Source organism: Canis lupus, chromosome 2, assembly GCF_011100685.1.
Source record: "Canis lupus familiaris isolate Mischka breed German Shepherd chromosome 2, alternate assembly UU_Cfam_GSD_1.0, whole genome shotgun sequence".
NCBI classification, from domain to species: domain Eukaryota; kingdom Metazoa; phylum Chordata; class Mammalia; order Carnivora; family Canidae; genus Canis; species Canis lupus.
In genome coordinates this window covers 78798506-78810690 of record NC_049223.1, presented here as the reverse complement: position 1 = coordinate 78810690, position 12185 = coordinate 78798506, and the positions used below count along the sequence as shown (strand labels likewise).

The 12185-nt window shown below is 51.5% G+C and overlaps 1 protein-coding gene across 2 annotated transcripts; it reads right to left on the bottom strand.

Moving 5' to 3' along the window:
• Positions 1 to 2027: 2027 nt before the first annotated feature.
• Positions 2028 to 12156, bottom strand: AKR7A2 (aldo-keto reductase family 7 member A2). Of its 2 annotated transcripts, XM_038531795.1 has the most exons (7): positions 11823 to 12156; positions 7614 to 7801; positions 7098 to 7202; positions 5529 to 5625; positions 5208 to 5307; positions 4481 to 4610; positions 2028 to 3528 (listed from the first exon to the last, which is right to left on the bottom strand). In XM_038531795.1, the coding sequence occupies exons 1-7, from the start codon at positions 12154 to 12156 to the stop codon at positions 3367 to 3369; spliced, it is 1116 nt and encodes a 371-aa protein (XP_038387723.1). In that variant the 3' UTR covers positions 2028 to 3366. The 2 variants fall into 2 exon arrangements, with proteins under 2 accessions (XP_038387723.1, XP_038387724.1); XM_038531796.1 differs by lacking the exon at positions 7098 to 7202 and having other exon boundaries at positions 11823 to 12089.
• Between the last annotated feature and the right edge of the window lie 29 nt (positions 12157 to 12185).

Here is a 12185-nt window from a genome sequence, read left to right as displayed (position 1 = left end):
CCCAAGAGCAGATTCATGCTAAATGACTTGTTTTCTTTTCTTTTTTTTTTTTTTTTAAAGATTTTTATTTATTTATTCATAGAGACACAGAGAGAGAGAGAGAGAGGCAGAGACACAGGCAGAGGGAGAAGCAGGCTCCATGTAGGGAGCCCGATGTGGGACTCGATCCCTGGTCTCCAGGATCACGCCCCTGGCTGCAGGCAGCACTAAGCCGCTGCGCCACTGGGGCTGCCCAATGACTTGTTTTCTAAAAAACAAACCAAACAACCCAAAAAAGCCCAAAAGAAAAACCAACCGCCCCCACAAAATCCCACCCACCTTGAGATATAATTCACATATTACACACATAAACATATAACTCAATGACTTTTAGTGTATTTGGAGTTACACAACCATCATAGTTCTGGAGCCTTCCATCACCCCCCGCCCCCCGCCCCGTGAGAGCCCTGACCTCATTAGCAGTCTCTCTCCATTTCCTCCAACACTCCTTCCAGCCCTCGGCAACCGTTAGCCTACCTTCTGTCTCTAGTGGATTTGCCTGTTCCAGCCATTTCATGTAAGCCAAATCATACACTAGGAGGTCTTTGGTGACTGGCTTCTTCCACTTTGCATATTTTCAAACATGTTTCGTCCACATTGTCAATGTTTTTTTCATCTTGTTCCTTTTTAATGCTATTCCACTATATGAATAGGCCACCTTTCATTTATCCACTCATCAGCTGATGGACATCAGGCTATTTCCACTTTTCGGCTACCAATATGAACATCCGCATACAAAGTTTTGTGTGATGTTTTCACTTCTCTTGGTGACACTTAAGGGATGGAGGTGCCAGTTCATATGGCAACTCTAGGTCTTAGCTTTTGAGGAACTGCCAGTTTCCAGACCGTGCCTGAACCATTTTACATTCCCCCCAGCAGTGGAGATTCTAGTTTCTCCACATCCTTGTCAACACTTATTATTGTTCATCTTTAACTATGGCCATCCGGGTGGGTTGGGTGCAAAGCAGGATCGCTGTGGCTTTGATTTACGTTCTCTGATGGGTAATAATGTTGAAGAGCTTTCCATGTGTTTATTGGCCATGTGTACATCTTCTTCAGAATAAAGTTTATTCAAATCCTTTGCCAGCTTTTTAAATTGGGTTTTATCATTGAGTTGCAAGAGTTCTTGTAGATACCAGTTCCTTAGGAGATATAGGACTTTTTTTTTTCAATATTTTTTTCCCATTCTGTAGGTTACCTTTTCACTTTTTCTTAAAAGATTTTTATTTTTTATTTATCCATGAGAGGCACAGAGAGAGAGACACACACAGGCAGAGACAAGAAGCAGGCTCCATGCAGGGAGCCCGATGTGGGACTTGATCCTGGGTCTCCAGGATCAGGCCCTGGGCTGAAGGCAGTGCTAAATCGCTGGGCCACCCGGACTGCCCACCTTTTCACTTTCTTGATGGGATCATTTGAAGCACATACATCTTAAATTTTGATCATGTCAAATTCTTGTTTTCTGTTGGTGCTTTTTTTTTTTTTTTTTTTTTAAGATTTTGTTTATTTTTTCATGAGAGACAGAGAGAGAGAGAGAGAGGCAGAGACATAGGCAGAGGGAGAAGCAGGCTCCATGCAGGGAGCCTGATGTGGGACTCGATCCCAGGACTCCAGGATCATACCCTGGGCCAAAGGCAGGTGGTCAACCGCTGAGTCACCCAGGGATCTGCTATAGTTTTAGCTTTTACATTTAGGTCTACGATCCTAGAGTTCATTTGGTGTGTGTTATGGTGTGAGGAGAGGGATCAACTTCATTCTTTTGCATGTGGATATCCAGTTGTCCCAGCATCAGTTGTTGACAACTACTATTTTCCTATTGAATTGTCTTGACATGCTTCTCTAAAACCAACTGAAAATATATGTAAAGATTTATTTCTGGACTCTCGATTCTATTTCATTGATCTATATGTCTACCCTTATGCCAGCACCACACGTCTTATTATTATAGCTTTATGGTAAGTTTTGAAATAAAGAATCAGAGAACTCAGTCTTTTTATTCAAGATTATTTTAGTTATTCTGTGTCCCTTGAATTTCCACACGAATTTTAGGACTTACGAATTTCTGTTAAAACAAACAAACAAACAAAAAACCAGTTGGACTTTCGGTAGAGATTGCATTGAATCTTCAGATTAATTGCAACTTGGAGGATTTTTGCCATTTTAGTCAATTCGATTTTAGGATGGCTAGTTGTGCAATGGTAACTGATATACCATCCCACTCAGGGGAAGAATCCATTTTATTGTGAAGACAAGGGAGGGTGACCGCTTCTTAAGAGAATAAAATTTTGTTTGCAAGGTATCTCCTTCTAGATGGCAAATAGGACATTTCTTAGAACAAAAACTTTCTGGTTGGTGGTTTGGTCTGACATTTCCAAATTGAGCCCTCTGTCTCACTTCAAGATCTGGAAGCTCCAACTGCTGACCTCTGTTACTTGGCTAATTCCCAACTCCCTGCCCAGGGCTAGACTGATTTTCTGCACTGGGAATGGTCAAATAGCCACCATCAGACCTGAGGTTTTTCTTCTTTAGCCTCAGGTGTCCCCTGCTTGGAGTAGGGGTTTGCCAAGGGAAATGGGGACCCCGGCTGCCCATGTCACATTTCCACTTTCAACAGCAGGAGACCCTGGGCAAGGCTGAGAGTCTTAGAGATGACAAGGCGACAGGAGGCTTTCACCAGGACAAGAGAAAAGCCACTGGTGAAATTGAGAGGCTGTTAAAAATGTCACCCAACATCTTAGGGGTCCCCAGGGGCATCTTTCTGCTTCTTGGTGGGGATGCTAACAGTAGGTTTTGCCCCAAGAATTCTATTTCTATTTCATGAAGTGATTCTGAATTAGAATATTTACTTTTGGGTGTATGGCCTCCTTTTCTTCTCCTATGACCAGCAGAGTGAGGAGACCTCAGTCCTGCCATTGAGAGTTCAGGCTGGTTTCTGGACAGGGATCAGGAGGCACCCTCCTGAGGGCAGTGTGTGCTGCACCTCTGCCCTCTGGAGACTCCAGTTTACGGTCCTGCCTCCCTGAAGCAGGATGAAAACAGGCTGCAGACAGTAAAGGACACAGGTTCGTGGGGTTTACTCAGGGCCTAGATTACAGTCAGGTCAGGTGTCTGCTTTATTCAGACAGGAACTTCCCAAGTGGACAACAGCCCCAACCTTTCCACATTGTGAAGGCAACTGGGAGCCAGATAGGAATCTAGAAAAATAATGCATTGATCCAGACAATCAAAAAAGTCCACTAAATCAGCTTAAGGCAGCCTGGTTGGGATGAGAACAGAAGAGGTGACCTGAAAGAGAGAAACCTCTGGCAGCTGGAGGCGGGCCTGGCCCTAGCGGAAGTAGTTGGGACATTCGTGGGCAACCAGGTGCCAGGCTTGATCGAAGGCCTGCACCACGGCCGGTGCCAGGGGCCCTTCCTCAGTCGCCGCCAAGTTCTGGGCCAGCTGCTCCACGCTGGACATGCCCAGGATGACTGCGTCCCCACGGGCACCCTGCAAGGGGAGATAGCCAGATGGGACCACACTTGCGCACCGTGGCGACCTCGGCCACACTTCCTCCCTGCCCCGCCCCGCCCTCGCCAAGCCTTGAGCTCTGGTGTTTATTTACACTGAATATAGTTCCACAAGGAACCTGAGATGCCTTCAAGGACCTTAACTATGTGACCACAAGCCCTGTCTTCTCTCCCTCTGCTGTAACGCTGCTCATCCTCAGACAGACTTAGGCTCAGAGCCCAGTTCTGAGACCAGCAGCCACATACGGCTGCTTGGTTACACCACCTCCCTGTGACTCCAGCTTCTCGATCTTCAACATGGTTATGGGAACGAGACACCATGGCAGGCACTCTTGGCGCCCGTTTATTGAGAAACTACATTGTGTACTTCAAACACCATGCAACCGAATGGCTGATGCAGGGAAAGGTTTTAGTTAGGAAAACAGAGGATGCCAAGGAGAGGGCAACCCCCAACTCCCACCAAAGAGTGAGGCTATTGAGTTCTGAGAAACTGTCTACCCCCTGCACAGCTGTGTGAACCCACTCCCTCATCTGTAGAAGTGGGGGAATGACACTGCATAGGGCCTGAGTACTAAGTACATGGACGCGTAGCCCTCGTCCTGGGCCTGGCACTCACACAGCCTGGTTGGCTCAGTCAGTGCAGAACACAACTCTTGGTCTCAGGGTTGTGAGTTTGAGTCCTAACACTGGGTGTGCAGATGACTTAAAAATAAATTTCTTGTATTTATTTTCAAGCCCCATGACCAACATGGGCATGAATTCATGACCCTGAGATCAAGAGTCACATGCTCCACTGACTGAACCAGCCGGGTGTTCCCCAAGTAAAGTCTTTGGGTGGGGGGGAGGGGAATGTACTACTTAGAAATCACATAAAGGTAATTCTAGCTCTCCTAAAAGGGGTAGTAGTGCCCCCTCCAGGTAGGCTGGGTTACCTGGAGCTGGGAGTGGTGGTACAGCCACCGGAGGGCAGCCGAGGTCATGCTGGGGGCGCTGCTGCCATATGCAGCCTGCAGGGCCTTCTCCACCAGGGCAATGGCCTCGAAGTGGTGCTCCTTCCAGAAGCTGGGCAAGTGGGGAGGATGGCACAAGGGTCAATAACATGAGGTCACACTGAGGTTACAGCCACAAAGCCAAGCACAGCAGCTATGCCCACCCAACTCTGCAGAGAAGAGGGACCAGTGATCTTCCAGCAGCACGTCTACTTTATTGGGCAGCAGAACCACTGGGCACATAAGGCAGTTGAAGGGGTCTTACCAGAGTCCTCAAAAACATCTTTAACCTTTTCATGAGTTCTTAAAAACTCATAATATCTGCCCTTACTTTACCTAGTGAAGCAAAGGTAACTAGTACCAGGGGCAGGATTGAGGCCTGGGGTCCTGATCATCAATCTGGGATTCACTCTTTCCTTCAGGCAAGTGATAAGCACTTCTCAGGGAAGAGCTATGACTTGGAAGACCCGGTGTAAGATCTACGGATCTCCATTTGCTCACAGAGGTCCCGAGAAAACAAGAAATGCCAGAATTTGGTAATTTCTGCAGGAATCAAGAGACATAGGTCCAGACAGCAGGGAAGACCTGGAACCCCCCAGGAAAGCAGCCTAGAATTTCTCCACTTCACCTTGCACCCCACTCACCCTGACGCAGCCCATCCCCAGCTCACCGATTCCTGTAGGTCTCAGCCCAGTTATTCCCAAAGAAGCGGCCCACGGGTTGTTTCCCATCCTTGTCCTCATACTTGTACTTGCCTGTCAGCAGGCCCCCTGCGGGAAGACCGCCATCAGATCAGCAGGCCCACGCTGCTCCCAGAGGCTGTTCTGGACTGGGCAGGGGATGGTCGGGGGGCCCAGGAGGGATGGAGGACTCAGCCCAGCCTCTCAAATCCCTCCCTGCCTCCACCGTGTCAGGAATAGGCAGAGACGGGACCAGGAATGGCCTCCCACCCCAGGGGGAGCCTGCCTCCCACCCCTGCAGCCGCCCATACCCGCCAAAGGGTTGTAGGCGTAGAACCTCAATCCGAAGTGCCTGAGGCAGGGAAAGAGCTCCGTCTCCACCTGCCGGGTGGTGGCGTTGTACATGCCCTGCAGGTAGAAGAGCCAGGAGAGGTTGCTTGTGTCAAGGGAAGGAACCCTAGCCACCTTCTTTTCTTCTTTATTATCTATTTGAGAAAGAGAACGCGCACACATGTGTGTGAGCTTACGTGGGTTAGGGGGGGCAGAGGAAGAGGGAGAGAAAAACTAAAGCAGATCCCACACTCAGCGCAGAGCCTGATGTGGGGCTCAACCTCACAACCCCAAGATCAAACCTGAGCCATAACCAAGAGTTGGGCGCTTTAACCCACTGCGCCACCCAGGGCCCACTCTGGACCCCATTCCCAGCCTTCTTTTAAAATTATCAGTCAAAAGCTGCCCAGGACTTCAGCAATGATTTCCCAAATTCCTAGTGGTGGTGGGGGATGGGCCCAGGCAGGAAAGCTGGGCGGCTACATCATTCCACAAACAGCTATTGTTGCCAGCTGTGGCTGGACACTGCCTTGCCACACACGAGCAAGTCCAGCCAGGTTTCTGCCTCTGCATCCCACAGGTGTTAGCATCAGACTAAACACAAAGAAAGAAGTCGCCGTCGTTAGTTGAATGGATAAAGGAGTACTGCTCAGCCATGTAAAAAAGGATAAAGTCTTGCCTTTTGTGACAATATGGGATGACCTACAGAGTATGATGCTAAATGAAATAAGCCAAAGAAAATACTGTGTGATCTCACTTATATGTGTAATCTAAAAAACAAAACGCAAATGCAAAAAAGCAGAAACAGACCCATATACACAGAGAACAAACTGCCAGTTGTTGGAAGAGATGGGTTCGGGGATAGGCAAAAATGGGGGGCACCGGCTTCTAGTTAGGGAACCAGAAAGTCACAGGGATGAAAGGTACAACAGAAGGAATAAGTCAATGGTATTGGACTGGCTCTGCATGTTGACCCTGTAGCTACCACGCTGGTGGTGAGCACAGCATAACATAGACTGTTATGTTGTAAACCAGAGACTAAAATAACACGATGTATCAATTATACTTCAATTAAAAGGATACACAAAAAGAAGACAGGTGGTCACTATGGAGGTGGGTTCTGGGATTACAGCAGATGCTCACAAATACTCCCTAAATGCATAAAGGTGATGTCTAGATACTGGAGGCTCTGCTGGGGCATCGGGAAAGGCTTCCAGGAGACGAGCCACCTCAGTGAGGCCTGAGCACTTACTTCTCTACCAGGGAGAAGGGGAAGAGTGGCCCAGGCTAACGCACTCAGTGAGAGAGCAGGAAGGAAGGGCCCAAGGAACACACGCAGGCGGCAGGGCAGCCAGGGCCAGAGGGAGCAGGTGCCTCCTGGACAAGCTAAAGGGCTTGCACGACAGCCCCACGGCACCTGGGAGCACCTCCAGGCAGTCAGCAGGGGAGTGGCGGGGATGGAGAGGGCACAGGAGGCCGTCGGAGGGGCCAAGAGAACCCGGGGATCAGCAGCAGCCCCACAGACGGGCGCCTGAGGCCCCGGCCCTCACCTGGTACACGGTGGGCAGGACCCAGCCGTTGCTCCTGCAGAGGGTGCAGATCTCAGCCACCTCCCAGGCGGCATAGTTGGAGAGGCCCAGCTCCACGAACTTGTCCTGCGCGGGAGAGGTCCCCATCAGAACCCACCGTGGCCCAGGACATTAGAAAGGGGATACAGGGGGATCCCTGGGTGGCGCAGCGGTTTGGCGCCTGCCTTTGGCCCAGGGCGCGATCCTGGAGACCCGGGATCGAGTCCCATATCGGGCTCCCGGTGCATGGAGCCTGCTTCTCCCTCTGCCTGTGTCTCTGCCTCTCTCTCTCTCACTGTGTGCCTATCATAAATAAAAAAAAAAAAAAAAAAAAAAAAAAAAAAAAAAAGAAAGGGGATACAGGGGTGGGCCCCGTGGGGCTGGGGTCTGTCCCCAGCTCTGCTCTGGGACTACCCTGGTGCCTCCCCTCTCCTGGGTGATGACAGGCCGAGGAGAGGAGCAGCAGACCACCTCCTGGAGCTCGGGGGCTGGCCTCACCTCCTGGTACAGCTGGTGGCAGGCCCGCAGCGTCTCTTCCACGGGGGTGTCGTGGTCAGGGGCATGTAGGTAGAAGAGGTCCACCCTGGAGCACTGCAATCGTTTCAGGGATGTGTCCAGCTGAGTCCGGAGACTATCAGGCTTCAGGGACTTCCCTTCCCAGGGATTGGCCTTGGTGGCAATTTTCACTTTGAGGGGAGCAAGAAATGGTTAAGAGGCTTATTATATGACCCCCTAAATTACTTCAGTTTTCTGAGCCTCAATTCTTTAATCTGTAAAATGGGGGTATAACAATGGTACTGCCCTCATAGGGAAATCATGAGCATTGTATAATGACATTTATGTCATCAATGCTCACTGCTGTTATAATCGCTAGTATTAGTCACCAAACTGCTGACCACACCAGGCCTTGCCTAGAAGCACACTTATTCTCTGCCCTCAAGGAGCTCATAGCCTAAAGGTGATATTACACTAAGGTAAGTACAATAGAGAAAAGCCTCCCCGGCTCTAAAGGAGCCCAGAGTAGAGGAGTGTGGCTGTCCTGGGAATTCCAGGGTAGGCTTTCTGTAGTCATGACCCAGGAGCTGAGTCTCTTAAGAATGAGTCCAGGCCGACATGGAAGGATGGGAAGCACATTCTGGACCCTGGGAACATGGGCAGAGTCACAAAGGCAAACACACAGTCCGTGGAGGCCCATCCCTGCAATTCGGAGTTATAAGAGCATCAACTCCAGGCAGAGAGCGATGGGACAGGGGACAAGTAGAGAAGGGTGACAGACCTAATCGCAGATGCTTTTTTTCAAATACTGTCAATCAAAGCTATGCTCACTGTGTCTGAAGTCGGGAGGGAATTCAAGGGGGCAGGCCTGGACACAGGGAGGCGAGAGGCTGCCTCGAGAACTCTGCAGAGATGCAGCTGCCTGAACAGGTGCCGCTGGCAGAGATCAATCTGAGAGGTACAAGGCAAAAGGAGCAGAAGCCGGTTGCAGATGCCCTGCCCCTGCACTCAGGGCAGTGCACGTCTGTGCATCCACAGCTGACACACGATCCCCATGAGGATGGGATAGTGTACTGCCACGCAAGCAGCCCAGAAGGGCTAGAGCGCGCCAGGTGTCTGGATTCTACACTTCTCACACTTGGCAAAGGCAACTCTGCAGGTCAGAGAGGAGGCACATGGCCACTTGGGATGTAGGAGAGAACCAGGCCCACAGCTTCTTGCCCATATTTTCTCCATTTCCCCCCACAATTCTCAAATCCTCTGTACTCCTGGTGTGAACTTTGCCTTAAGTCCAACCTGTGGACTTTGGCTCAGCGAGTGCCCAGGCTCAGGACGCAGGGAAAGGCTGGGAAGAGAAAAACCAATTCAGAAACTAAATCTTCGTTGTTAAGGGGGAGGCAGCAGGGTTAACCAGAACTCGTGGGTCTGAGATACAGCTTCCTCCAGCCCCACCAAGCTATGAACTGAAGGAGGACCCAGAGGGGCTCCCGCACAAGAGCTGGGAAGGACAGAAGAGCAGCAGAGGATGTTTGTAAAAATATGAGTGAAAGTTTACTGGGCCCTACTGATGTGAGAAACAAAGGCAAAAGAAAGAAAAAATTAAATTTCCTTACTGCCTACAGCCTACTGACAGGTCCTTCTTTTTTTTTTTTTTTTTTTTTAAGATTTTATTTATTCATGAGACACACAAAGAGAGAAGCAGGCTTTTTGCAGGGAGCCTGATGCGGGACTCGATCCCAGGACCCTGGGATCACGACCTGAGCAGAAGGCAGACACTCAACCACTGAGCCCCCCAGGTGCCCCTGACAAGTCCTTGAGACAGGCAGAGGGACATTTCTCTAGGGACTCAGCAGCCTCAATGTTAATATTTTGCTAAGGGCAAGAGGCAATCTTGGTCTGCCCCTTGCCCCCAGGATCCCGTAGGTCTACTTTAATGTATAAAAATAAAAATTCCAGGATCCCTGGGTGGTGCAGCGGTTTGGCGCCTGCCTTTGGCCCAGGGCGCGATTCTGGAGACCCAGGATCAAATCCCACGTTGGGCTCCCTGTGCATGGAGCCTGCTTCTCCCTCTGCCTATGTCTCTGCCTCTCTCTCTCTCTCTGTGACTATCATAAATAAATAAAAAAATTAAAAAAAAAAAATTCCTGGGCAGCCCCAGTAGCGCAGCGGTTTAGCGCCGCCTGCAGCCCAGGGCCTGATCCTGGAGACCCAGGATCGAGTCCCACGTCGGGTTCCCTGCATGGATCTCACAGTCAAGGGGAAGAAGGGAATTAGAGTCCACATGTTGAAGGGAGAGTCAGAGTTGGGGTCATATTCTTAACCACTTTATCCAGTCAAGAAGAAACAAGAGGGACGCCTGGGGGCTAAGGAATTGAGCTTCTGCCTTCAGCTCAGGGCGTGATGCCGGGCTCTGGGCTCTTTGCATGGAGCCTGCTTCTCCCTCTGCCTGTGTCTCTGCCTCTCTCTCTCTCTCTCTCTCTCACTCTGTATCTCTCATGAGTAAATGAAATAAAAATCTTTAAAAAAATAAAATAAAAAATAAAAATAAAAATTCCTTTGGAAACTTCCTTGATCTCTACCCCCCTCCCCACAAGATACATGTTAGCAATCATCCAACAAGCCTATGGACCACTAACATACATCTGAAGGGCCTCATGATTGAGTTTTTACTAAAGAGTAAAACTTTTCCTTTAAAAAATTTTATTTATATTTTTTAACATTTTTACTAATTTTTAAAAGAGATTTTATTTATTTATCCATGAGAGACACACAGAGAGAGGCAGAGACACAGGCAGAGGGAGAAGCAGGCTCCCTGCAGGGTGCCCGATGTGGGACTCGATCCCGGGTCTCCAGGATCACGACCTGGGCCGAAGGCAGGCGCTAAACCGCTGAGCCACCCAGGGATCCCAGATTTATTTATTTTAGGAGGGAGGAGCAGGAGGAGGAGAGAGACCTTTAAGCAGACTTTTTCCTAACAAGAGCTAGCCCCCTCAAGGTCCTGGAAATCCAGTGTCCAAAATACCTTGGAGGTTTGTGCTGATCCTAAACCCTTGTCAACTTGAAAGAATAGAACTAGTCACCCATCACAACCCCAGTGCTGCTCTTTCTGCCCACGGATCCTACCGCCACTCTGTGCTTTGCTAAAAACCACCTTATTTTGCACCAAAGAAGTCTCAAAAATTCTTTCCCGGCTGTCGGCTCCAAATCCCAACATTTTCCTACTCACTACCATGTGCCAGGCATCCTCCTCGGCACTTCCAATGGCGTCAGGCTAATGAGGGACAGAGTCCCTGCGGCGCACATCCATCCACCACCCAAGTCGCACCTGTCTACAGGTTGTCCCTCCACATACCAGACGCTGCATTTCCAAGCCTGGTCTGCACAGCTGTGCCCTCAGCCTTCAATGCCCCTTTCTCCCATTCTCTTCCCAGCAAACTATTTTTTTTTTTTTTAAGATTTTATTCATTCATGAGAGACACAGAGAGAGAGAGAGAGGCAGAGACACAGGCAGAGGGAGAAGCAGGCTCCACGCAGGGAGCCCGATGTGGGCCTCGATCCCAGGTCCCCAGGATCAGAACCTGAGCTGAAGGCAGATGCTCAAGAGCTGAGCCACCCAGGGGTCCCCCGCAGCAAACTTCAACTGACCCTTTAAGGCCCAGTTCTGGTGTTCTCCGAACCTTCCCTAGTGCTTCTCCTGGACCCCTTGATCCCCCCCAAAGTGCTTCCTCTTCTGGGCTTCAACCTTTTCCATTAGACTGTAAGGTCCCTGGGGGGTGGGCCGGAGCCACCTGCAGCCCCAGAACAAACCTCCTCACTCCGGATGTTCCATCCCAGCTCTCTCCCCGCCTGCTCTGTGGCCTAGATGCAGCTGTCTCCGGGGTGGGGGGGTGGGGGGCGGGGCACTGCCAACTGCAGGGAGCAAAGTCTAGGGGCTGATGAAAGACCAGGATGAGAAGAGGGGGCTGCTCAGGGAGCCACGGGGTGGGGGGGAGGAGGGCAACGCCGAGAGGGGCGGGTTGGGGCACCTGGCAGGGCTGGAGGGGGCAGCGCCGGGCCTGGAGACCACCGCCTTCGGGAGGGGCCCCGAGAAGGCGAGGCGGGGAGGAAGCGCAGGACTGGACCCGGCTCCGGAGCTGCACCCCCAGGGGAAGGGGGGGACAAAGCGGTGTCCGGGGCGACCGGTGCACGGGCCTGAGGACGGGGGGGGGTCACCTGTGCAGTGGCCGCCGCGCAGCCCGAGGCCCAGGCCGCCCAGGATGCTCTCCGACTGGCCGTCGCTGTACATGAAGGCCGTGTCCAGCTCCGTGTGGCCGCGCTCCAGGAAGGCGCGCACGGCCGCGGCGCTGGCGGCGGCGTCCATGCGGCGCCCCATCTCCATGGTGCCCAGCACGGTGGCGGGCCGCGCCGGGGTCCCCGAGGCGGCCCGCGGCGGCGACAGCGGACGGGACATGGCGGCAGCGGCGGCGGCGCGAAGCTCGGGCGCCGGGACACCAGGGGCGCAGCGCAGCGCACCGCCCGCCACCGCGCGACCCACGGCGCGCAGCATGACGTCGGCGCCTGCGCACTGGGCGCCCG